The 27,954-nt window shown below is 41.9% G+C and overlaps 1 protein-coding gene across 2 annotated transcripts in view; it reads right to left on the reverse strand.

Annotated features, from left to right (window-relative positions):
* LOC142378219 (protein sidekick-1-like) overlaps positions 1–27,954 on the reverse strand; it is a 364,323-nt gene that overhangs the window by 229,311 nt on the left and 107,058 nt on the right. For both annotated transcript variants that reach the window (XM_075462488.1, XM_075462487.1), the window contains exons 2-4: positions 7,232–7,388; positions 1,746–1,852; positions 673–820 (exon numbers count right to left, since the gene is read on the reverse strand). In XM_075462488.1, coding sequence (XP_075318603.1) covers positions 673–820; positions 1,746–1,852; positions 7,232–7,388 — 412 coding nt within the window. The remainder of the gene's footprint in view (positions 1–672; positions 821–1,745; positions 1,853–7,231; positions 7,389–27,954) is intronic.

A 27,954-nucleotide genomic window follows, 5' to 3' on the forward strand; every position in this document is an offset into this window, starting at 1 on the left:
GAAGACTGAAAAACATACAAACTGCTTTCCTGCTACGAACATTTCCACTATTAATACACTGTGTGATTACGATTCAGAATAATTAGACTGGCAGGATATCTGCAGCAACTAAGGAATAATATGTAAATCGAAGGCATTTCAAAAGGAGCCAGACAATAGCATCAAACAAAAGGCTGTGAAATATGGCTACAACAGAGTTCTGAGGACCCTCAGACCCTCCTATCTCAGCTGTGCACCAACACAAAAGAACATCCTCCGTGCACGTTCAACTACTTAATAACCTTGTAGATTTGATTCATTGTAAAGTCAATTTTATCCTACTTGATAATGTCCTTAGTCATTTATAATGAAAAGGGTCAGTTATCTACATAGCTTATTATTAATAAGGCAAGGCAGGTTTATTTGTACGGCACAATCCAACAACAAGGTGATTCAAAGTGCTTTACAGATGCATTAAAACAGTAGAAATAAAAAGCATGATTTAAATCTTAAACAAAAAAGAAAGAAATAAGATAAAATCAGATAAAATCAGGAGTTAAAATGTGATTAAGTTTTGAAATTTGAATGTTATCTTTAGGGGTATTTTGACAAATGACAATTTGTCCTTTTGAATCTGCACGAGGCGCCATAAACACGTGAGTTTGTGCTGGGATAAGAAGGAGCGCGACTTACATTCGGTTGTTGGGGATGATCTTGTGCCCGTCTTTGTACCACGTGACCAGGGGTCGAGGAAAAGAGGCAAGAGGGGGCGGACTGATGACGGCTGCTCGGCCTTGAGTTGCCGTCTTTCTCTGCTCCTCGGCAGAGAATTTCCCCAAAACTGTGAGAAGAAAGTGAAATGACACAGGATGAGTGGCATTAGACCAGGTCTGAGCAATTTTATCGATACTGCGATATATATCGATATTTCGTTTCCCGATAAAGTATTGATTTTTTATTTATTTATTTAAAAAAAATTTTTCAAAGCAAACTTTATTGAAAAGTCAGACGTTCCAATTAGTGAAAACACAGAACATTAAGGTAATACAATACAATGCCAGGGGGTCACATTCTACAAAACAGTGATAAATTAGTTGATTAAAAATGTTGTATAAAGTGCACAGCTCTCACGTTTGTGACATGTTCGTTTGTTTCTGTTTGTCTGGCGGTGTTGTGCTTCCGGGTCAAAGGTCAGACCACCGGTCCAATCAGCGACGATTCATGTCAAATCACACTGTCCCTTTTCCCCCCCAGAAAATGATGTAAGTGTATCGAATCGCATCGAATCGTTTCGAATCGTTTCGAATCGTTTCGAATCGTTTCGAATAGTTTCGAATAGTTTCGAATCGTATCGTATCGTATCGCATCGAATAATTTCGAATAGTTTCAAATTGTACCGAATCTCATCGAATCGTTTCGAATAGTTTCGAATAGTTTCTAATCGTATCAAATCGTTTCGAATCGTATCGTATCGAATCGCATCGAATAGTTTCGAATTGTACCGAATTGCATCGAATCGTATCGAATGGTATCGAATCATTTCGAATCGTATCGAATAGTTGGCTGAATATCGTGTATAGTATCGTATCATGAGATTAATGTATCGCCACAGCCCTACATTAGACATCGATATATTATATAATAAAAGAGCGATGTGCTAATCAGACTGTTTTGACCAGGTACCCCCGTTACTTTGGAAGCGAGGTTTAAATTGAAATGCATCCCACTTTTTACACAGACAGAAAGTAGAATACTTTTGTACTTACAGGCCACGTGTACCTCTGATCTCCTGTGAATTATCGCCCCCATCCTGTTCCTCACTGTGCACTGATATGAGCCAGCATCAGTCCTCTTCAGGGACGGCATAGTCAACCTGGAGGACGGACACATGGGGAAGACAGCAGTGAGTTGTGGTAAACAAACACAACAGAAACCCTGCAAACAGACAGAAGGCAGAGAAGGTGCAGGTCTGTTTGTCCGTATGTGTTCATGAGCTTTATCTGAGAAAAAATGGATTTGGTCTGAGGTAGCAAAAGTTTCCCCATAACAGACGGAAAGTCAAGGAGGCAAATGTGCACTTTGTGTGTGTGGGCTTCGTATGAGAATGTCTTTGACTGTGTTCATGTAGTTTTTTCCTCAGAAGGACCGTTAATGGGGTTTTAATGCACTGTGCTTCACTAATGGGAAGCTTGGCATTGGATCTAGGTTGGTGGCACACAAGGCAAATACACAACCGCGTGTGCACACATCCACCGACGCACACGCACACAAACACAGTGGATAGACATAGTAAAACCGGACATCGCTTTGGGGCTCATTATGAGTACCAGGACAGCCAAGTACTTAACTCCCAGGCTGTCAGTTTACGCTGCCAATGTACACAAACCCCAACGCACGCAGACAAATGCGAACACGTGTACGTCTGAGGCACACAGACAGCTCTATCTGAGTCAGGGACGACACACATCACACTGCAGCACTGGTCCAGAAACACATTTTAATATTGGACGCCTCCTAACGCTGCATCTCCCTCTGTGTCTGCATTGCATTACACTTCTAATAGGTGCGGTTGGACGGCTCTCAGAGCAGAGCATCACTAAAGAAAACTGTTCAAAAACGTTTTATCCATTTCTTATTGAGTTAAACTCTTTAAACTCGCTTCCAGTCAGTCACAGAATAGATTTTAAAAGCCTGCTGATGGTTTACAAATCCCAGAACGGTTTAGGCCCAAAATACATCTGTGATATGTTCAGAGAATATAAACCCAGCAGAGCTCTTATGGCGCGTTTCCACTAGCACGCAGTACCTGCAACCGGGTACACTTTTGGTATCATTTATTTATTTATCGTATGGGCAGAGAGTCGGTGGTCTCTGTTGGCTTATTCAGATGGGCGGTATGAGTGGTGAAGTTTGACTGACCAACATGGACATCTGTTAGATTTCACACTTCATTTACTATAAAATTGGTTTAATTCGGCGTTCAGCCCCCACACTGTGTAAAAGCAACAGGACAGCGTCAGGGGAGAGGTCATTTCTTCATTTTTAGGATGCGGTCATTGAAGGCTACGCGTCACCAATTCTAAAATCCCAAATTTGTGGCAACTTTCATGGACGTCCAGAACGCTGCTGCTGGAGTTTTAACCCGGACTAAGAGATCTGAACACATCACAGCAGCTTTAAAATCTTTACTCTGGCTTCCAGTCAGTCACAGAATAGATTTTAAAAGCCTGCTGATGGTTTACAATCTGTGATCTGTTCAGAGAATATAAAGCCAGCAGAGCTCTTAGATCCAAGGACTCAGGTCAGCTGGTCCAGTCCAGAGTCCAGACTAAACATGGAGAAGCAGCATTTAGCTGTTATGCTGCAAACAAGTGGAACAAACTGCCAGTGGAGATTAAACTTTCACCAAATGGAGACATTTTTAAATCCAGGTTAAAAACATTTCTGTTCTCATGTGTCTATGCATGAAATCTGCACGATATCTTTAAACTTATCTGGACTGTTGCTGGTTTTTAAATTCATTTAAATCATTTTATTTGTTTCTCTTTATATTCTTTTATGTGTTTTTAATGCTTCTTCCACTCCCTGCTGCAATGCTTTTATTTTATGTGAAGCACTTTGAATTGTTCTGTACATGAAATGTGCTACAAATAAAGTTGATTTGATTTGAAGATAAGACAGGAGCAACAAATTACCAAACTCTGTCACTAAAATAGATCTGAACCATAAAAACGATGGCGACATGAAAACAATGAGAGTATGAGAATGAATACACCAGGACATAAACTTTCAACTTAAACCAAAAAAAAGTGGATATACACCAAATATCACAAGGTTTTCAATCATTCTAAAAACAACAACAGCTGTGTTGTGTGCACAGCCTGTAAGTGCCAAAAGGGTTGGTTAGAGAAATCCATCTCAGTAAAAAAATACCATAACCTGACAAAAAAAAATTGTTTTAAAAATTTGAGGGTGATACAGAAGCCTTGTCAGCAGTGTCCCTGAAAACAGAGCTACAAAGACTTATTTCCTTTGTCAAGTCAGTTTTCATTCCAACTCAGAATGTATAAATGTGTCGCTTCTCATCTGAATTCTTCACTGAAACGATCGCATATAACAGAATCAGAAGAGCTGCAGAGAAAGAAATCATCCGAAAGAAGATGCAGGGAAGGAGACAAAAGTGTACGACCTGTATACAGTGCTCTTATCTGGACTGCGTCACACATTCAGACGGGTTTAAATTCATTTCCTGTAGACTTAGCCAAGCATTAACTTTCATAACATCTTGCCTCTTCATAACACTACCCCTTAAAGGGATAGTTCGCCTCTTTTGACATGAAGCTGTATGACATCCCATATCAGCAACATCATTTCTGAACATCTTCTTACCCCCTGCTGCGTCCTGTGAGCAGAGTTCCAGCCTCGTTTTGGTGTTGATGAAGGTAGTCCGGCTACTTGGCTGGGGTTTAAAAAATAAAGCGTTTTGCTTCTCAAAACAATATGCGTTCAACAGAGTAATACATTTGCATCACACTGGAAAAAATAAGTAAGAAAAACAACAAATAAAAGACGTTTTTTTGCTTGAAATAAGCGAAAACGAAAATCGGCTTGTCAAGATTTCTTGAAATAAAATGTGATATTTGGGACTTTTGAGATAAAAGTGATCTTGAAATTAGCTTAAAAACCTCTTTTAAAAAAAGCTTGTTTCATATGAAATCGGACTCAAAACAATTTGTTTTCAAGACTTTTTCATTTAACAAGATATTCCAGATGTATTGTCTTCAAACAAGTCCCTATATCTGGCTGAAATGGTGCTTGTTAGGCAGTTGTGTCTTATATTAAGTGTAATGAGATATTTTAACTAGAAATGAGACAAATATACTTGGTAAGACTTTGATTTTTTCCATTGCACAAAATCGTTCTCAAGGAAAAAGTCAGAGCTCACAATCTCTTGGTGCTATTTTCTCTCCCTTCGTATCACTGCCTGCTGCCGCTTGCCGACAGCCGCGCCTGTTACGGTGTTTACGGTGTCACTCAGCGGTCCCTGCGCACCATCCACACGGTCACAGCTTCTCTCTGTTCTGGCCCCCCGATGGTGGAACGATCTCCGACTGATGTCAGGACAGCTGAGTCGCTGCCCATCTTTGGCCGCAGGCTGCAAACCATCTCTGCAGGAAACACCCCCCAGATCCGCCCTCTGAGGACATCACCTGTTTCCTCCCAGCTCCTTACGCACTTATTTGTTTCCTAAATTGTCTTCCGATTTGTCTCGGTACATAACTTACTGCACTTACTCTAGCACTAGTTCTGCTCTTAGCTGTTTGGTTTTGAAAGGAAATGCACTTATGATTTCTTGTGACCTGAAGTTCTATTGCCTACCGATGTGGAACACACTGATTGTAAGTCGCTTTGGAAAAAAGCGTCTGCAGAATGACCGTAATGTGATGTAATGTAATGTTTGCTGCTCGGAAGCAGGGGACTTCTCGGTCTGCACAGCAGGCAGTGATACGAAGGGAGAGAAAATAGGGCCAAGAGATTGTGAGGTCTGACTTTTTCCTGGAGAACCATTTTGTGATGCAAATGTATTACTCTGTTGAACGCATATTGTTCTGAGAAGCAAAACGCTTTATTTTTTAAACCCCAGCCAACTAGCCGGACTACCTTCATCAACACCAAAACGAGGCTGGAACTCTGCTCACAGGACGCAGCAGGGGGTAAGAAGATGTTCAGAAATGATGTTGCTGATATGGGATGTCATACAGCTTCATGTCAAAAGAGGCGAACTGTCCCTTTAAGGGAGTCGAGTCCCCACAACGAGACAATACAAACAGACTTATGCCCACACAACACAGTGATGTAATCACACACACATTCATTAATAATGTAGGCAGTTGTTTTCATGGTACAGGAGATGACACGCTATGAGCCTACATGGAAGTTTAGGTCCAGACTGTAAATGTGGAATTTATAAAGGTTTAACGAGCTTCGGATTCAAGGACTTCCCGTGCGCTCACACTCGCTCACACACTCGTATTCACAGCGCCCTGCCAATCCAACGCAGCTCAGGCCCGACCCAACAGAAGCACCGCAGAACACTGAGCACAGCCCGGCGCTAAACATCGCCTCCGGCTCGCACAGCGTCTACCTATAAAGTGCTGGCTCAACCCGCACCTCCCCTCAGCGTGCAACGCGTTCCCAAGACTCCGTCTATTTCTGAAAGATGTGAAAAACTATTTTGTTTCACAGCTGCAGTTTTTGCCAGCAGGCACTGCTGAGCTTTTACCACCAACATATATACGGGGGACACAGAGGAAGGGGAGGTAGAGAGCAGAGAGCAAATAAATAGCTCAGACATATCGATTAGTTCCACTCTTCTTTCCTCAGACCATATACATATTTATGGTGCTAATGTAATTATATTAATCTCACTTTGGCTCTGTTGTCTAAAAGCTTTGACCTTCTCCGAACACACTCTGCGACTCACGGCTCTCGTGCTGCAGTTGTTTGTCCATTTTACAGGCAGGAAACACTTTGTGGGACAGATGAGAGATCCATGATGCAAGAAGCAAAATTCAACTTCAAAAAACTTGAAAACTTGAAAAACCAACAGTGTAAAAAAAAAAATCAATTTCTAAAAGCAAAAATCAGTGTAAAAAAATTAGCATTTAAAAAAAATTCAGTGGAGAAAAATTCAGTGGAAAAAAATTCAACTTCAAAAAATTCAGTGGAAAAAGAACCAGACTCAACATCCGGGTAAAATGGGAGAAGCAATCGATCCCTGTCTCAATTCATCCAACGGCAGCCAATCAAGTTACGCTCCATTGGACATTTGAAGTTTAATTTTCTTCCATTGAATTTTTTGAAGTTGAAGTTTTTTCCATTGAATTTTCTTCCATTGAATTTTTTGAAGTTGAATTTTCTTCCATTGAATTTTTTTCCATTGAATTTTTTTCCATTGAATTTTTTTCCATTGAATTTTTTTCCATTGAATTTTTTTCCATTGAATTTTTTGAAGTTGAATTTTTTTCCTTTAAATTTTTTTCCATTTAATTTTTTGAAGTTACATTTTTTCCACTGATTTTTTTTTTAGATGTTGAATTTTTTTTACACTGATTTTTGTTTTTAGAGATTGATTTTTTTTACACTGTTGGTTTTTCAAATTCAAAGTCTGATTTTGATGCTGTAAAAATTCAACATTAGAAATTCGTATTCAAACTTTGATGGCGCAGAAAAACTTCCAAACCAGACCGACCTGTACTCTGATGTCCAGTCAGTGATGTTGCTGTTGTTGAGAGTCCAGCGGTACTGCAGAGGCCAGCTGCCTCCAGCCGGGCAGGTCAGCACCAGCTTGTTTCCCTCCAACACCACCTGCTGCCCCCATGCACCCCCCTGCAAGTAGGGAGCCACTTCTGTTAGACAGAGAGAGACACCAAAAAAAAAGGGGAGAATGTGTTATTTTGGCTTTTTAAGGTCTGCATTAGCCGCAATACAGCAAATTTAAGATGCAATCATCCAACATAAAAAAGGAGAAATGAATAAATAAAACCAAAAAACCTTACAAAGGTCAGAACCTTTGCACAGACTGGTTGGGAAAAGAAACATTTCCCGACTTCATTGCACATGGTTTCACACAGGAATCAGCAAATACTTTGCTAATGTCATATCAGAGCTACAAAATTATAATACGAATAATAATAAAAAAAAAACCCTTAACGCCTATTGTCGCATATATGCTACAAACCGTTTGACTCAATCAACCAGCTGAGATAGCATCTTTATTCCCTCAATGCCGTTTAGTCCATATTCACTACGGACCTAGGAACCTTTATATAAATAAATATGTTTAAAAAAAAAGGGTGAATAAAAAAACATGTTTTTTCTCTGTTATATTACTGTGTTGTTGTTATCTTATTATTGACCATTATGCCTGGTGTTGCAAATAGGCAACATACCAAAATTTCTATTTATTTTTTGTGCAAAAGTGAAATTAATAATCTCAGCATTATTTACCATCTACTTAAAGGCTAAAACACACACAAAACATTTTTTTATATACAGCTATATAACTTCAGGCGTTAAGGGGTTAAGAAAAAAGACATTGGCATTTAAGCAATAATTAAGGGGAAAGAAAAAGAAATCATCTGAAGGAAGATGCAGGGAAGGAGACAAACGTGTACAACCTTTATATAGTGCTCTTATCTGGACTGCTTTACAATGCGTCACACATTCAGACGGGTTTAAATCATTTCAGAGACTTGCATTCATTTCCTGTAGACTTAGCCAAGCATTAACTTTCATAAAAAGGAGAAATTAATAAATAAAACCAAAAAAATCTTACATATTCTGACTGGTTGGGAAAAGAAACATTTCACGACTTCATTGCACATGGTTTCACACGGGAATCAGCAAATACTTTAATAATATTTGAATGTAATACTTTGCTAATGTCATATCAGATCTAAAAAATTATAAAGGAAATATAAAAAAAGGCTTTAAGAAAAAGGGATTGGCATTTTTAGTTTTATAACAGTACTGCACCAGTGGCCACCTGTTGCAGCAGCTCTCGTCTTATTCTGTTCTTTCTTTTTGTGTTCAGGAATCAGCTGATTGAACCGTCTAAGGTCCTACTGATATCTGGAAGAAGACCCACAATCCATCTTCTGTGCTTGACAACGGATGGGAAAACATGTCTGCATCCCAGATCTTAAACTGTTGGCAGTGAGTTTCTGTCCCCGTTGTCTCCTGAGAGCTCCCCTGCTGCATGTGACATCACCAGCAAGGTTGTTAAAATAACACCCCAATTCATTCATTCATTCAGTGGGATCTGTAATGATTTCAGTCCCATATTTCACTGCTACACTTCAGCTTTCCAAAAGTTTGTCAACTGATTTTTTATAATTTTTTTTAAATTCAGTTTTGTTATCTTTTCATATTTGTCATTTTTCCATAATAACCTATACTGTGGAAATGTAATTTCTATGGCTGGGTGAGTTAACTCGTTGTTATCGCGTTTACTCGTTAATTATTTAACGCAGATAAAAATTTTATCGCGTATTAACGCAAGTTTTATTTATTCATTTTTACAAAAAAAATTTAAAGATGTTTCTAGAAAATGTTTTGGGGGGGGCTTTTGTGCCTTTAATGGAAAGTTCAGAGAGACAGGAAGCAGGGGGCAGAGAGAGGGGGAACAACATGCAGCACAGGGCCGTCCAATGCGGGATTCGAACCGGGCCAGCTGCAGCGAGGACTATAGCCTCTGTACATGGGGCGCCTGCTCAACCCACTACGCCACGGACCACCCCTGTTTTATTATTTATTTTATTTTGTAAAAGTCTGCTGCTCACAGGCTTTTATTTTGTAAAAGTCTGCTGCTCACAGGCTTTTATTTTGTAAAAGTCTGCTGCTCACAGGCTTTTATTCTGTAAAAGTCTGCTGCTGTCTGCTGTGGAACAGGAAAAGAAAGTAATCGGCGGATCCACCAAACATGGAGAAGGGTACGGAACTTTTACTCGGCCATTTTCATTTTAAAGTTCTTCCAGACGGCGGAGTCGACAGAACCAAAGTGGAGAGCCCTCACTGCGCTCCTCTGTCAGAGTCTTCCTGCCGTCAGAGATCAGCCTCCACACACTGTTTATGTTTATGTTTTCAGTCCAAAAATCAGCTTTGATATATCAGAAAATGTACTCCGACTTAAAGAGTGTAAAGATATTTGTTGGAATATGTTGTAAATTAGATAAATTGTGTTGATTTTCAGCTTTGACTAAAGGTTTTAGGACAACAAACAACAGCAAAAAAAAACAACAACAGGGTTTTGGAGCGTTTTGTAAATTGATTTAGTCTATTTGAAGATTTCTATGAAATACAACAAACTTTGTCTGAAAACTGCATCAAAGTTTTCTATCCGACTGTCCTTGGTGATAAACAGTATCACAAGTTATAACACTGTTCTCAGAACATATTGTATGCAGTTAGGGGGAAACGCAGGTATGACATATTAAATGTCTTTTATATGTTAAAGTGCACCCACCAGAGGCATGTGCATGACAGAGAGTATCACCATGTCCTATTTCCCAGGAGTGATGTGCATCAGCGGTCCATAACAGTAGCAATTCTATCATATTTACTCCCAGGGAAGACACAGTAACTTGGATATACTTGTCCTGCCTGCCTGGTTTTCTGCTGTTATTACATAAACCATATTAAATAACAGAGCAAATAATAAATATTAAATCACAGAGCATAATCAACTTTAATTTTCTCCATAAAGACAAATCCAAACACTGAAAAACGACCGCAGCTTGTTTGACGGATACAATATCAGATATTGCTCATTCAGTCTCGTCACATTTCGTCTTGAATACTTTAAGCCAGTAAGCCTGTGCAGCTGATCATCTCATCATGAATGTTAACAAAACAAAGGAGATGATTGTAGATTTCAGGAGAAACAGGGTCAGATCAAACCCTGTTTCCATCATGGGAGAAGAAGTGGAGGTGGTTGAGGAATATAAATACCTTGGTGTTCATGTGGACAACAGACTGGACTGGAGACACAACAGTGAAGCCATCTACAAGAAAGGACAGAGCAGACTGTACTTCTTGAGGAAGCTAAGGTCCTTCAAGGTTTGCAACAAGATGTTGCAGATCTTCTACAAGTCTGTTGTCGAGAGCGTCATTTCCTCTGGCGTCATCTGTTGGGGCAGCAGCATCAGAACCAGGGACCTAAAAAGACTCAACAACCTGATAAGGAAGGCTGGTTCTGTTCTGGGGACGACTGTGGAACCTCTGGAGACAATAATGCAAAGAAGGATTTTGCATAAAATCAAGAGAGTTATGGACAACCCTGAACATCCTCTCCATGAGACTGTTATCAGAAAACAGAGTCTCTTCAGTCAAAGGCTTCTTCAGTTTGGATGCAAAACGGACCGCTACAGGAAATCTTTCCTGCCCACAGCCATCAGCATCTATAATAACTCCTTGATTTAATTGAGCTACATCAACATTTAATTTCCCTCTGGGATAAATAAAGTATTTTTGAATTTGAATTTGAATTGAATTGAATTTGATACTCATCTTCAATTATTTCTCTTCTACTGTATCAGGACAGCGAGTGTTATTGCTTACAGTCAACATTATGTATTGTACTAAAAAAACAGCCAAGAATTCAAGCGCGGATATGTTGCATTGTACCGTCACTGTGCACAAGCTGAAATTTTTGATAAGCCTGCTGGAATCACTTGCCCTGCCTTGCAAGGTACATTTGCTAAATGGCTGAGCTGCAGCTGCTGTCTAAACAATGCCATCCAGTCTTTAACTCTTGGCTGAGGTGTTCAGAGCTGGCTCGCCATCAAACAGCACGGAGGCATCAAGGCTAAAGAGCTTGTCCTCAGCCCTTTGCTGCTGGACCTTTCAGCATGTGCTGAAGCCTGGATCCACTGAACAAATATCACTGTCTGGGTTTGGGTTGCACAGTGGGTTTAAACATGCATAACGCACATTAACTGGATAAGAGCCGGGAAGCTTATCCGCCGGCTTCACTGTGTATGGACAGGATGATAAGTATAATGCGCAGTTTTACATTCTCTCTAACTGGATCCTCTGCACCGTTTTTAAGCTTTTCTCAGTTCTTTATATTCCTCCAGACTTCTGCAAAATACACAGCTTAAGCAGAGATACTGCAGTGTGCTGTTATCACTTGTGTTATCACAGCTTATGGGCCGTGACATAAAGTGGAGACGGAACATCAAGTAAACAAAAATTTCATTTGAATAAAAAAGGTAACCGAGTCGACATGAAGGCACGAAAAACACACTTCATCCCAGGTGTGGACCAGTATCACAGCTAAGTCCGTGCACCAACTCCCACTGCAAGTGTGCACACTTACAGAAGTCACATTGCAAAACATGCAGTACCGCACGGGACGTCCTTGAATCCGAAGCTTGTTAAACCGTTATTATCGTTAATAAATTCCACATTTACAGTCTGGACCTAAACTTCCATGTAGGCTCATAGCGTGTCATCTCCTGTACCATGAAAACAACTGCCTACATTATTATGGCCTGTCTGAATGTGTGTGTGATTACATCACACGTTGTGTCGTGTGGGCATAAGTCTGTTTGTATTGTCTCGTTGTGGGGACTCGACTCGATAGTTCGCCTCTTTTGACATGAAGCTGTGTAACATCCCATATCAGCAACATCATTTCTGAACATCTTCTTACCCCCTGCTGCGTCCTGTGAGCAGAGTTCCAGCCTCGTTTTGGTGTTGATGAAGGTAGTCCGGCTAGTTGGCTGGGGTTTAAAAAATAAAGCGTCTTGCTTCTCAGAACAATATGCGTTCAACAGAGTAATACATTTGCATCCCAAAATCGTTCTCCAGGAAAAAGTCAGACCTCACAATCTCTTGGCCCTATTTTCTCTCCCTTCGTATCACTGCCTGCTGCCGCCTGCCGACAGCCGCGCCTGTTACGCTGTTTGCTGCTCGGAAGCAGGGGACTGCTCGCTCTGCACAGCAGGTAAACAAAAGAAAAGGAAAGGAAAGGAAAGGAAAGGAAAGGAAAGGAAAGGAAAGGAAAGGAAAGAAAGGAAAGGAAAGAAAGAAAAGAAAAGGAAAGGAAAGGAAAGGAAAGGAAAGGAGAAGGAGAGGAAAGGAAAGGAAAGGAAAGGAAAGGAGAAGGAAAGGAAAGGAAAGGTCTGACTTTTTCCTGGAGAACCATTTTGTGATGCAAATGTATTACTCTGTTGAACGCATATTGTTTTGAGAAGCAAAACGCTTTATTTTTTAAACCCCAGCCAACTAGCCGGACTACCTTCATCAACACCAAAACGAGGCTGGAACTCTGCTCACAGGACGCAGCAGGGGGTAAGAAGATGTTCAGAAATGATGTTGCTGATATGGGATGTCATACAGCTTCATGTCAGAAGAGGCGAACTGTCCCTTTAAAGGTGAATTTAAAACGAGGACGACCTGCTCTGAAAAAGAACGAACACAAAAACTAAAAGGCCGAAAGCTATTTCATGAGAAAACAACGAGGTTAGTCAATTCATGAAAGTCTAGTTAGGTTGCACCTTTAGGTTTATTCAGAAAAACATGAAGTTGCTGGTTCTCTGCTCATGGTGGGGTGCTGATAAGCCGTCCTGTTGGGTGCTTTGTCCCTCCTGCTGGGACAGGCTATGAGGGCCCAGCTTCTCTATCCCACTGAAAAAGCGTTCTCCTGGGTGGGTGAGTCTCTGCAGCCTTCTCCCTCCACAGTTAGAGAGGGTGGGAGAACGGATTAAGCATGACCTCAACTCCACGCTCTGGGAAAGGAAACTTATTCCTGAGGAAAGGAACAACAGTGATGCTCCGTAGCTTGGAGGCAGGGATGGAGCTTCTTCTCCGGGGTTGTTTCAAGAAGAGTTCAAGAAAGGTTGGTTCTCAACGAACGAGTTCAAAGTTAAAGGACACTGTTCATTTACTCTCGCTAATTCTTCCCAACAAGAGGGATTCGAGTAATCTGGTGAACATTCCTGTATTCTTAACACTGTAAGACTTCCAGCAGAACAACCACAACAAACAAAAAGAACTTCCCCCTCATGCTGCTTCTCCATTTTCTCAGTTTCTCTTCGTGTCGGATATCTAAGGGCCACCATTATCCTCCTCTTTATGCTCCTTCTCCCTCTTTCTCTTTCTCTTAGATTGATAGCTGTCTGCCCTGTGCATCAGATGGAAGTTTTCCATCCCAGAAAGATTTATGTGAGAGTTTGTGTTTGTGTGGTTGGGTGAAACACAGAGAAATGTAGCGTGTGCATGTGCCCATGAGGATTTATTTGGAATCTTCCAGTTTCTACAGGCGATGGCTGGAAATGTAGACTCCAATGTCATACTGCTGACCAGCACTATAATTCACTTCTGCCTGCCTGCCTCTGTGTGAGAGAGAGTGAGACATGTTGTCGCTGAACTACAACCCCTGAAAGCTTTTAGACCTTTGGAAGTAAGGACATTTGTGGAAAGAATGTGGTTTTGGTAAGACTTGTAGTTATTAAAACCAGGAGTAGGGGGGCTTTGCACTTTGTTGCTCAGCTAAAATAAGAAAAAAAAATAGAAAGAATGATGTTTTTCCCCCCCATGTCTTAAGAGAAACCTGGCCAAGTTTGAAGTCTGTAGCATTAAATCTGTAGGAGGAGTTCGATCAAATGCAAAAAAAAAGATGTTTCCAACCACCAGCAGGTGGCGCTATAGGTGGATGTCACTATGATAATATGTACGCGTTCAGTCTGGGTCCAGCATTCACCGTATGACGTTTAGGACAGATTGGATAATGTATGTGGGAGTTATAAGCGACTTAATTTTTTGTGGCGAGTGATGGCGAGTCATCGAAATTTGAGGCGTTGCCACGGCCACGCCCTTTAAGTTTTGAAAAAGTTTCCCCATGAATTTCCCCCCCCATGTCTTAAGAGTAACCTGGCCAAGTTTGAAGTCTGCAGCATTAAATCTGTAGGACAAGTTCGATCATATGCAAGGCGTGGAATCGGGCAAAAATGGCACGAAAACGCACTTTCCATCCAAAATGGCCGCCTTCCTGTGGACGTGGGAGCATGGTGGCATGAGACTTTTTTGTGCGTCTGGGCATGATGAATGAGTGTACCGAATTTCATCGTCCCACGCGAAACTAATCCTAATGCGGGGACCATTTTTAAGCATCGTAGGGGGCGCTACAGAGTCAATGAGCGACTCCCAAAAATATAAAGTTTAGATTCTCTCTCAGTTTCACTGCTCGGTCCCTAAAAACACAAAAACACGTTGGCGTGTGTGGGCCTTACATTGGCCAGCATAGGTGCAGATATATGGGTGTTTCCTATCTGGTTCCATCCATCCTAACCTCTCTGACCGCCTTATTTCACACAATATATCTTAAACTGCCCGCTGATTCCCAGTCCTCCCCCCGCTCCTCGTGGCTCTTTAATCCCTGCCTCTGCTTTAAAGACAGTCCATTAGGAGCTGCAGATACACAGAGAAAACCCCATCTGAGCGGAGCAAGGTCAGCTCACAGCATGTTTCACTTACTGATGTTGTCTGTCTCTCTTCTCCAGCCCAGTGTCTGTCTCTCCGTCACTCAATGTCGATATGTCACTCTCTCCCCCGCAGTCTTCCCTTTCTCTAACCTGTCTTTCCCACCAGCTGCACCATCCAGCCACCTGCTTCTCTATCAGAACCACCACCTTCCTGCTTTTCTCTGCCCCTCGGTCCACTTTTGTCAAAATGTGCTGCAGCTCAAGGTCTCCTTCACCGCCGTCTCCTCAGGAGGAAGGTTGCCTAACAGAGAGATTGGCCTTCAAATGTGACAGGAGAGTTGGGAAGCAAATACGCAACCGTACACACTCAAATACGCTCTTATTTTCTCGCAGGATCACATGCACGCCTCGCTCTCAAGCGGATCTTATGAAGCTGCCTAGGCAGAATCTATGGAGGAATTCAATTTGCCAAGGAGATGAGCACTATGATAGAGGAAAGAGGAAAGAGGAAAGAGGAGAGGATGAAAGGAGGAGGAGGAGCAGAAGAGCAGGGATGAGGCCACCATGATCCTCCCCCTCTACTCTCGTCTTTGTCCCGCTTAACTTTTACAGTAAATATATATGTGTGATGGAAATTAGGCTCTAGGTGGCAGGTTCTATGCAAACGGGCAAAAAAAAAAATCATTATTCTTATACCGTGCTACATTAAATATATCTAAATTAGGACTGGGCAACGATTAAAATGTTTAATCTAATTAATCACATGATTTCCCTGATTAATCACGATTAATCGCATTTGTACGCAAAATCCAAAAATGAATCCAAAAGTAGTGTATAGCCTTTAGCATTTAGCTTTATTTTAAATGTGCTGCCATATGAATGAAAGTGCCATAACATTTGTTGTGCAAACACACTTTTAACATCAGCATCTTTCTGTAGTTTTTATGTAGAAGCCTCGCTCCACTGTCTGTTTCCTTGAATGACTTGCTGCTATCAGTTGTGTGTTTTGCCTTTAAAGACATGGTTGGTAATCCTGTTCAGAAACACATTTTGTAATACTGGGTGAAATGGTCCGTCTATCCTGAGAGAAATCTATACAAGATGTATTTAGAAAAGGGACGAAAATAATCAGACCTCTGTGGCAGCTGCAGGACTGAGAAAAAGCTGACCAATCCGAGATCATCGGTGATCTCGGATTGGAGCGCCTACAAAAAACCAATCAGATGCCTCTGCTTTCTGCCTACGCCCCCCTCTGTCGGCTCCCTGCTCCGTGTGCGCACGCGGTTCTACCGGCTTTGGATGAAGCACTGACGGAATGGGGAGGGGGGGGTGGAGCTTAGAGGAGGGGCCACTTTCGAATCTTGCTAGCTCTCTTGCTAGCTCTCTAGGATTACCTACCATAGCTTTAAGTGATATTTTAGACTGGAACTACTACGCTGAGAAGACAATTCAACTTGGCTGTAAATGCAGGAGTTTTTTTAAAAATTTATTTTGAAATACGTGCTTTTATGTTGAAACCAGTAAAACAGGAAGTAGCGCCGGTTAGCTCCGTGAGCTAAAAACCTGCGTTAATGAGCGATCAAATATTTATCGGCGTTAAATAATTAACAAGTTAACGCGATAATAACGAGTTAACTTGCCCAGCGCTACAAAAAAAATCATTATTCTTATACCGTGCTACATTAAATATATCTAAATTAATCCCGAATTTCACTGCAGCGGCTGAGGAGAAATGTGAGAAACTCTCCGACTCAACATGGGGGGGAAGGTGCTGGCTCAGATCATGCATAAAAGTATTGATTTTCCTTTTTTTGTGCAAGAAGTTTAAAATGTCGTCAAAAAAAAAAAAAACACCCTAGGTGGTCCGGTTTGCATTCAGATATCCAAAGGAAACCCTGCGGTGTAAATGCATTACAGACCACTGACATAATAGCAAGAGAAACTTTGGCAGGGATGAAAGAAAAATCGAGCTGTGGATTTCATTCCTGCCTGCTTAATTACTGCCTGAGTGTGTATTCGTCTGTGGTCGGTGTGTGCGTGTGTGGGAGGTCAGAAATAGGGTCGCACACTCCAGAAAAAAATCACTTTATCTTCATAGAACTGAACCCCCACTGTGAGACGGGTCTGGGCAGAACTGGCGACGGTCTGTGAATACTGATTCTCCCTCACCGCCTCACACTGTCGCACACTCAGACTCACGCCTCACACACTCAGACTCACGCCTCACACACTCAGACTCACGCCTCACACACTCAGACTCACGCCTCACACACTCAGACTCACGCCTCACACACTCAGACTCACGCCTCACACACTCAGACTCACGCCACACCATCTGACGCGCGAGGTTGAAGGGGGGAAAATAACTAAATCAGGATCTTTTGTAAATCATTTTTCTATGAGTGAGTGGGCCACGAGTTGCATGGCTAAGCACTTTTCTGCGTGGTAAGAGCAGTCTATTTGATTATGGGGTGCAAATGAGTTCTATTCCTTTTTAATCTAATAAGTCTGCCTGCGCTTGTTTCAACAGGCATTTAAAATCACTTAATTGAACTGACAGTGTGTGAGGCGAGAGGAAGAATTATGAGTTTGGCTTTTTGGCGTGTTGCTACCAGTCAGAAAAGAGAGTTGGGGAAAAAAAAACGGACTAATTAATTGAACAATATAAAGTGTCTAAGAAATTAGATTTCACTGCCCCTGTGGAAGAGCTCAGAGAAGTCAGGTGGAAACTAACACGTGCATAAATACTGTTAACCTTAAATAGCTGAAAATTGACGGTAAAAAAAATGAGTGCATATTTATTTAATGAGGAGAGACGGGGATCAACACACAGGAAGACAGCTAGAGAGGGATTAGAGTCAAGCCATTAGGCAAGTCCGAATTCCCATGGAAACCCAGATGTTCAAACGAACCGGCAAATATGAAACAAACAGTGAAATTTCAGCTAAATGGTGGAATGAGAGACGCAGGCAGTGAGAGATGGAGGTGAATATCAGCTCTGACCTGAAAGCTGATGAACCAGATTTTAAAATAATTCCTCCTCGTGGCAAACTGCACTTTTTAAAAATCACTTTAACATTCGTCCTGCTGATTGATGTGGACAGGTTTGATTCAAGATGTAAAAAATATCAAACCTGTCTTTCAATGAGAGCAGCGAGCGGCAGCTGGATCAAAAGAAGAACCGTTAGTCTCATTAAACACTGCGTACTGTAGGATTTTACCACCTAAATGTCAACACCAGTGGCAAATCAGACCAATGGTCACCCAAAGCCCCCCCCCCCCCCCCCCCCCCCCCACCGCCTTTTACACACACATAACAACTGGAGAAGTAACTGAGGAAATCTTCTGACCAAAGAAGATGAGAGATAAACAGCGAACAAGTGCTGCTTCTCATGATAACGAAATCAAAGTTCCTCTGATTTGATCACTCAGCTGAGCTGTGAGATAGTGAGTGGGGTCACATGGCACTGAAAGGATCGGATTATTGGCTAAATTACAATAAGAATGAGGCTGTGTTTGAAACCGCATACTTCTCCCACTACTCCTACTAACTTTCTGAGTTAGTATGCGAGTTTGAGTAAGCGAGAAGTTCCCGGATGCATACTAGATTCTCCTAAATGTTGGGTATGCATCATGAGGTTACTACTCATACTCAAACTACCCAAGATGCAACGTAACGTGACGTCGCCGATCGTCATTTCCTGTCAAAACGGCAGTTTCAAGCTAGCTACAACGAGGGTAGGTTCACTTCCTGTTTTCAAAACAAAAGCATCAATTGTATGGTAATAGCTTTCCCTATGATAAAAGGCAACGGGTATTTTATTTTGTGAAAATAACAGGAAGTGCGTTGCTCCCTGCGGCTAGCTTTAGTAGCGCCGAATTCGTGGGAACAAAATTGTAAACAGCCGGTATTTTGTCAGGTTTTCAACACGTTGGGGATCTAAACGACTACTTTCTCACCTGAAAATGTTTCAAATGTTGCTAAAGTTTACAGAGTTTAGAGCTTAAGAGAAATCAGCTTCAGGCCGGCTGATTTCAGCTCGGGCAGGAGCAAAATGCATTGTGGGTAAACGCTCTGCATACTGTCTGATCGATCAGTATGCAGTATGTAGTATGCAGTATGTAGTATGTAGTATGTAGTATGTAGTATGTAGTATGCAGTATGCGGTTTGGAACACAGACTGAGTTATTAAGTGCATGTAGACACCTTAATCTGACTAAGAATTGGATCGGATCGGATTCAGACCCCGAGATAACTGGGCTGAAAGTCACTCTAAACCTGGTTGTAGACGCTGAAGCACGTGGTGAATCAGACTTTGCGTTCTGCACATGCTCCAGATGTTTTCCCGGGGTCGTGACCCGGAAGTCAAAGGAGACGATATTCCTGTTGTTGTCGCCGTCAGAAAGAAACAAACAACGCGATGGAGAATGCTCCGTTGGGCATCGAGTTTGTGCAACAAGCAGCTCATCACAGAGCAAATGTAGAGGGACGTAGCTTCATCTGGCTCTGCGTTCTCCATCTTTCTCCAATGCCTGAGTTTGTTGTTGTTGTTGGTGGTGAAGAGGTCAACAGGAAGTGGCTCTATTAGCAACAGCTGGAATGGGTACAGCGCCACCTATCATACCGGGGTATGACACGCTTTGTGCCTCTGATCCCATTCATTCACCGCCATATATCCAAGGAGAATTACCCTTGCTCAGCTCATTCTGATTGTAATTTAGCCAATAATCCGATCCTTTCAGAGCCATGTGACCCCACTGAGAGTGTGCAAGGGGAAACAAACTACCACAGACTAGAAATAGATCTCTTGAACATAAAACAGCAGCGAAGCCTGCGAGGGAGACCAGAACGCTGCCTCGGCTTCATCTGTTAGGTGGAGCAGAGCATACAGCATGTGAGTGCACGGCTTTGATCAGAAATTTAACTCGTAGCTTTTCAAGTTTGGCAGCTTTAATCGACTGCTGAAAGTCAGACTGTCTGTAAGAACAAAGCACATCTTATTGTGGACCTGATGAAATCCCCTTAAGTCTCTTCCTGCTTCGACAGCCAATCACAGCTCCCCCCCCCCCCCCGGTTCATTCCTTGCCCTCTCCGGTTGGGGCTTCCTGAAGCTCTGACGGTGTCTGTGAGGAGCCGGCAGATGACTGACTGCTCCTGATGTGCTGATTGGCAGATGTCAGACCAGGAGACGCGTTGCCACCAGCGTCACACGTGCACACACATGCACACACATGCACACACGTGCACACACATGCACAAGCAGAGGCAAAAAGTTGAAAGTCACCGCGCTGGACTTTGCCTGCTCGTCTTCTTTGTGTGGACGATACGGATCGCACGGCGAGCTGAGAGCGGCGGCACAAACATGCAAATTAATGCTTGTCAACCAGAAACACATTTAGTAAATTAATTGAGCTGTTTTTTGTTTTTTTCCTCTCCGGTTTCACTTTAACTTTGAGTTGTATTCGATTCAGGTACAGTTAAAAGTCAAGAGAAATAAATTGTACGATTTACTGTATTGGTTTTGGTCTTTTTCCAGTCTGGCCCGAGCTCATTTAGTGATTGGCCAGCGTGGAAGTCTCTTTACTATTAGACTCAAGACTTTGATTTTAATCAAAACTCTGATTGAGCATTTAAAATGCAGTCAGTTTACTGCTTCCTCTGGCATTTAATAATGTCAAAGTAAGCATGTGAGTGTATCTCTGTGCATGTGTATACATACTGTACGTCTCTGTTGTACAACTGGTTTAAATGTCAGTGTGAACACTACACATGAACCGAATGAGACTTCTGTTATGTCACCAGATGCAGAAGAAAGCGTGTACGTGTGTGTTAAACCCGGGTTGAATGGGGTCAAGGTAGTGTAGATCCATGTATGGGGGAGGTAAAGAGGGTAACAAATGGGGCAGAAGAGATGCAGCAGAGGAGTGGGAGGTGGAGATGTGGTGTAGTGGGGGGAGGTGGGGTAATCAGGCGGAAGAGACTGTGATCAGTGACATTTAAAAGGTGGACCCCACTGCAGGGCACATCTGCTGGGACACACATAAATAGTTGTCAGCCTCTATCTCCTGGCGAGCAGACAGGCGGTCAGGAGGGGCAAGGAAGCGAACAGGGGCATTGGGAGGGAGTGAAATAAATACCTCCAACAGAGGAAGCAGCTTCCTCTAACCCTGCGAGGAGAGCTGTGCACACAGAGAGGACGTCTCAATACCTCCGAGTGACACATACAAACAAACACAGACAATAATTATTCATCTGCTTTACTCTGTCTTCTCATCCCCACAGATGCCCCCCTACACTGCAAAAAGCCAGCTTTCAAAAACAAGGAAAAAAAGTACAAAACTTAGGTGTGTTTTGCTTTAAAAAAGCAAAATTACCTGCCAATGGAACAAGAAAATGTGGCTTGTCAAGATTTTTCAAAACAAGTAAAAATATCTAATCTCAATTAAAGGTAGGGTAGGAGATCCTGGATTTTGAGTCCAGCGAAGCTGCATTTTGAAAATACACAGGTAAAAAGTCCCAACCCTTTTCTTCACTTTCCCCCCGAAGCCACGCCTCTAGAGTACATGAACGCGCACGACGAAGGTGCACGAGCGCTGTTCTGACAGCAAGCATCGATCGTTGCCGTATTTAGTATTTAGTATTTAGTATATGCTAACTATACGTTTAATAATGCTAGATGCTAGCCAAGCTGGCTCTAGTTTAGCTTCCTGGCAAGCTTCTGGATGCGTAATTCATTCACGGAGCAGGGTACGCGCACAGGGGGAAGGAGGGGGAGGGAGGAGCAGATTGCAGTTTGATAGACGCATCAGAATCCAATCATCGTTAACGGTCCGTTCAGTATGATTGGATAGTGTTTTTCCTAGATTGTACGTTCTAGAGGCCACTAAAACTTTTCATTTTTGTGTCAAAACTTTTAATTAATTGGTTGCAACGGGGGTGTGAAGAGTATTTCAAGCAATATGTAAAAAAATGCTCCAGAAAAAGATCCCCTACCCCACCTTTAACCCACAAATACCTTAGCATTAGTGTATTTTAACTAATAACAAGTACATTTTTCTTGATTCTAATTAAATACACGTGGCCTATTTTCTCAATATATTGAAAAATATTCTTGAATTAAGTAAATGCTAGAGCCATTATCTTGACATAGTGGTGTGCACTAGGCCTTATATTTCTTGAAACCAGCTTGGAAACTGTTGATATTCTAGCTTCAAGCATGTACTTACTCAAAACAGGTCATAACATCTCAGTAACAAGCTGTAATATCTTATTCAGATAATTAAGGACAGAAACACTTAAAACAAGTGAAACAGTCTGACATAAAAACTGCTTACTAAGAAGAACTATCTTATCGGACAAAAAGTAGGCATATATCCCTTTGATCTAAGATATTTCTTTTTACTTAGATTTCACTTTTTGCAGTGTGCACCTGCCCTGTAAACACAAGAGTCTCTCTGCCGGTGGAAAACAAATTCCTGTTGTCACACAGAATCAGTCACATCTGAGTTCATGGAAATGTTTGAAAACAGAGGAGCGCGTGGACTGCAGAACAGTAGTGACGGGTGGTGGGAACAGCAGTTTGGACACCGTCTCCACACCACCTTCACATCGCAGCCACTGGGCTTCACACACTCACACACACTCGACCCGAATCCATCCACCCTGATACGGAGAGATTTCACAAACATGGCTGCATGCAAACATCTGACAGCCTGACAACATGACTTCAGGCTCCGCCCCCACCCCCATCACACATGCTTATAACAGGCAAACACACAGTGGAGTGAATGGATAGTGTGGTGGTAAGATTGCTGCTTTCCATATGGGTGACCCGGGTTTGAATCCTGACCCTAACCTGCATGAAAGGTCCTCCCTCCAGCAGTGGTCCTTAGGCAAGACCTGCTTGCGCTACCTGCCTACCTGAGGTATGCGTGTAAAGGCTCTAGCATGGTTGCCGCGTCTGCTAGCGCGAGCGGTGTTGATGACGTCACGATTTCCTGCCGGCTATATATAGTGGCGCAGGTCGATGCGCCAGTAGTTACTATTTTCGTCCGTCACAGAGGTGGCGCTGCTACGTGAAGGTTACCGCTACTCTACAACAAAGAAAGTGGAGAAGAAAACAATGAAGAGCAGGAACACTGTCATCCATGATGCTGCTGCAGTATCTGGATCATTTTAATTTTTTAATTCAGTCAATAGAGGTGAAGGTCTGAACACTGGAAAAAAATCAAAGTCTTACCAAGTATATTTGTCTCATTTCTAGTCCAAATATCTCATTACACTTAATATAAGACACAACTGCCTAACAAGTACCATTTCAGCCAGATATAGGGACTTGTTTGAAGACAATACATCTTGAATATCTTGTTAAATGAAAAAGTCTTGAAAACAAATTGTTTTGAGTCACATATCATATGAAACAAGCTTTTTTTTTACATTTGAAGAGGTTTTTAAGCTAATGTCAAGATCACTTTTTTCTCAAAAGTCCTAAATATCACATTTTATTTCAAGAAATCTGGACAAGCCGATTTTCACTAGTTCAGTTGGCAGATTTTTTTTTGCTTATTTCAAGCAAAAACGTCTCGAATTTGTTGTTTTTCTTACTTATTTTTGGAGGGGCATTTTTTTCCAGTGAAGCCCCCGGCATCACCACTTGGAGTCTCTGCCCTCTTCTTTGCCTTCAGGTATCTGTCCCGTAGCTTCTTCCACACTCTCTTACAGAACTCTCCCTCTTTCCCCAAAGTTCTGCCCATCTCTGTGCACCAGTTCTGGGAGTTTACGTGCTCCCTGTGCTGTTTCCCTGCAGTGTCGTACAGCTGCTGTACAAACGCACCTCCTGACTGAGCCTGGTCTCACATGGGTCCGTCCGGTTCGTCGTTCTTACAGAAATCGACTGGTGCACGACAATGCGCTGCGCCGCCTTTTCAAGGCAAGCGCCATGCCTGAAACGTCATGTTGACGTCACGGGTCGGCTGTAAATCCAGCTTTACTCACTTTGGATAAAAGCGACCTGTGACCTTTGGAAGAAATGAAACCGCTAAAATGATTGAATCTCCCTTTGTACTCGTCTCTCTCTGACAGCTCCTCACTTCCCTTCTCTGGCCTTCTGCCTGCCAACTATTTTTGGGGGATGTAGTATTTTAATATGCATATCCCTTGTCATGTCCCTGTCTTCATAGAAGCAACACCTTTCTCTTCTTTTCCCCCCGTACCGCCGACTGGCTGCTTCCCTTTGTGTGCATGTGTGGTGCACATGTCCTGAAAGCTTCCACACACCTGTCTCTGCAAGCCATCATCCCCTCTGACAGCTGCCACTGTCCTGACCTTGGGCAACGCGGGCTCCATGGCTTTGAAGTGATTGACGAATTGTATCCTTTCATTCATTATTGAAGGTGGAGATCAAAACCGCTGCACTCGGATATCACTGTGACAGCCAGGCCGACCAGACGGAGGTAAGGAGGCGGGGAGGCAGCGGGAAGAGGAGGAGGGAGAAGGTCATCTGGGCAAAGACGTGCAGGTGAACGGTATAAGTGAGAGGGGGGGCCATCAGGGAGGTAGATGAAAGGTGAAGCGGCCCAAAAAGCAGGATTTCTTTGTCTGTGTTCTGGTCTTCTGTCGAGTAAAAGCAGTTAAATACAAACACTGGAAAAAAATGCCCCTCCAAAAATAAGTATAAAACAACAAATAAAGACGTTTTTGCTTGAAATAAGCAAATAAAATCTGCCAATAGAACTAGTGAAAATCGGCTTGTCCAGATTTCTTGAAATAAGATGTGATATTTGGAACTTTTGAGATAAAAGTGATCTTGAAATTAGCTTAAAAACCTCTTCAAATGTAAAAAAAAAAAGCTTGTTTCATGTGAAATATGACTCAAAACAATTTGTTTTCAAGACTTTTTCATTTAACAAGATATTCCAGATGTATTGTCTTCAAACAAGTCCCTATATCTGGCTGAAATGGTGCTTGTTAGGCAGTTGTGTCTTATATTAAGTGTAATGAGATATTTTAACTAGAAATGAGACAAATATACTTGGTAAGACTTTGATTTTTTTCCAGTGAACAGAGTAAAGCTTTCTTCATTAAATAACCTCAACTATTATAATTACACGAGGATTTAACTTTTATGAGAGTGACAAAGCTAATATAGTGTATAGGCTATTAAATCTCTGCAAGCCAATCACCTTTTTTCAAGTCTTAAAGGTCACATATGAGTGATTAGGAGGAGGAGGTATCGTGTTCAGAAAACGACTGAATCCCGAGCAGATAGTCTAAATATCTAAGGTCACTCTAAATATCTAAAGTCATCCTGAGCACCTGAGATTCACACCTCTTCCAAATTTAATCTGCGTGACTATAACTGTTCTCACATTAGTGCCTCGTGAGCTCAGTGAATTGTGTGTTAAACCTCAACAACTTTAATGTGCAAAAGAGACGCAAACATTTCAAAGAAGCAATTACACAATTAAATATTCGATCAAAAATTCAACATTTAAAACTAGGGCTGGGCAACGATTAAAATGTTTAATCTAATTAATCACATGATTTCCCTGATTAATCACGATTAATCGCATTTGTACGCAGAATCCAAAAATGAATCCAAAAGTAGTGTATAGCTTTTAGCATTTAGCTTTATTGTAAATGTGCTGCCATATGAATGAAAGTGCCATAACATTTGTTGTGCAAACACACTTTTAACATCAGCATCTTTCTGTAGTTTTTATGTAGAAGCCTCGCTCCACTGTCTGTTTCCTTGAATGACTTGCTGCTATCAGTTGTGTGTTTTGCCTTTAAGTGATATTTTAGACTGGAACTACTACGCTAAGAAGACAATTCAACTTGGCAGAGTTTACAGATGACTTTGGTTCTGTCGACTCCGCCGTCTGGAAGAACTTTAACATGAAAATGGCCGAGTAAAAGTTCCATACCCTTCTCCATGTTTGGTGGATCCGCCGATTACTTTCTTTTCCTGTTCCACAGCAGACAGCAACAGACTTTTACAAAATAAAAGCCTGTGAGCAACAGACTTTTACAAAATAAAAGCCTGTGAGCAGCAGACTTTTACAAAATAAAAGCCTGAGAGCAACAGACTTTTACATAATAAAATAAATAATAAAACCGGGGTGCTGCATGTCGTTCCCCCTCTCTCTGCCCCCTGCTTCCTGTCTCTCTGAACTTTCCTATCCATTAAAGGCACAAAAGCCCCCAAAAAATTTTTAAAGAAAAAAAAAACAAACCTGCGTTAATGCGCGATAAAAATAATTAAATAATTAACGAGTTAATGCGACAATAACGAGTTAACTCGCCCAGCCCTAGTTAAAAAATAGATGGAGAATAGTTTAGCTTGAAATAGACTCTGAGGACACGCGGGATCATTCTGCGTCTGACTCTAAACAAAGCAGACCCTAAAACCATTACAGACTGTTTACAGACGTCACCCCCAAAAAGGAAAGTGAGACGGAGCCCCACTGAGAAACACTGACGTCAGTACTGGTGATGAATAACTTATGTTCTGCTTGATTTGCACTTGTGCCCAAAAAGACTAACAGGTAAGACAAGTCTTCAGCGTGCATCCTCGCCACACACTCTGAACTCCTTCCCAGAGTGCCCACCGTTTCATCTCCCTTTCTGGACTTTCATCCACCGCCATTACATGATGTTCACCTCCATCCTCCTTTCATCTCTGTCCTGCAGCATCGATTCAGAGCTGGACCCAAGCAAAACTTTCCAAGATATAGGAGTACAAGGTCAAGGTCACGTTTATTTATGTAGCACCTTATAAAAACCTGGGCTGACCAAAGTGCTTTACATAAATAAATAACAATAAAATCCAACAGATACATTTAACAAAGAAATTCAGCAAAAGATAAAAAGTATTTACACACACAGACAACATTTGTTTCACCCAGGTCTGAAAGCCTGGGAGCAAAGGTGGGTTTTAAGAAATGTTTTAAAAATTTCCAGAGTTTCTGATGAACGAATATGCAGTGGTAACCATGGTAACCCATTCCAAAGTTTAGGGGCAACCACTGCAAAAGCTCGATGGCTTTTAGTTTTTAGCCTGCCTTTAGGCACAGCCAGGTAAAGTTTGTTAGCCGACCTCACACCGGAAAAAATCAAAGTCTTACCAAGTATATTTGTCTCATTTCTAGTTAAAATATCTCATTACACTTAATATAAGACACAACTGCCTAACAAGTACCATTTCAGCCAGATATAGGGACTTGTTTGAAGACAATACATCTGGAATATCTTGTTAAATGAAAAAGTCTTGAAAACAAATTGTTTTGAGTCACATATCTTATGAAAAAAGCTTTTTTTTGACATTTGAAGAGGTTTTTAAGCTAATTTCAAGATCACTTTTATCTCAAAAGTACCAAATATCACATCTTATTTCAAGAAATCTTGACAAGCCGTTTTTCACTAGTTGCATTGGCAGATTTTTTTTGCTTATTTCAAGCAAAAACGTCTTTTATTTGTTGTTCTTTTACTTATATTTGGAGGGGCATTTTTTCCAGTGCAGAGTTCTGATTGGTCTGCTGCGAACATGTATGAGTTCAGCTAAATACTCGGGGGGCCGGACCGTTTAAAATGTTAAATACAAACATCAGGATCTTAAAATCAAATCTGATTTTGTTGTATTGTAGCTGCTACCTGTGTGGACAGAACAGAAGCTTCAGCTTCCCCTTCTCCGGCCTGTTCCTCTCACTCTTCCAGTGTCGCTGCCTCTGCCCTTCTTACTCTGCACACTGATTTCTCCTTGTTGGGTATGAGGGATGTGCTTCACAGTCTGAGTGAGCATATGTTGTGCTCATGCCTGACAATGCACGAGTCCATTATGCTCTGCGCACATGAGAATGTTTGCTTTCTTTACTTCCTCCTCCCACAGTGACAACATCTGCCGCACACTGCAACACACACCACTGCCTCCCAGTCTGCCTCGTTCTATAAACTCCCTCCTTCCCTTTCCCTCCGATTTCAAGGGCA

Source organism: Odontesthes bonariensis, chromosome 4 (assembly GCF_027942865.1).
Source record: "Odontesthes bonariensis isolate fOdoBon6 chromosome 4, fOdoBon6.hap1, whole genome shotgun sequence".
NCBI classification, from domain to species: domain Eukaryota; kingdom Metazoa; phylum Chordata; class Actinopteri; order Atheriniformes; family Atherinopsidae; genus Odontesthes; species Odontesthes bonariensis.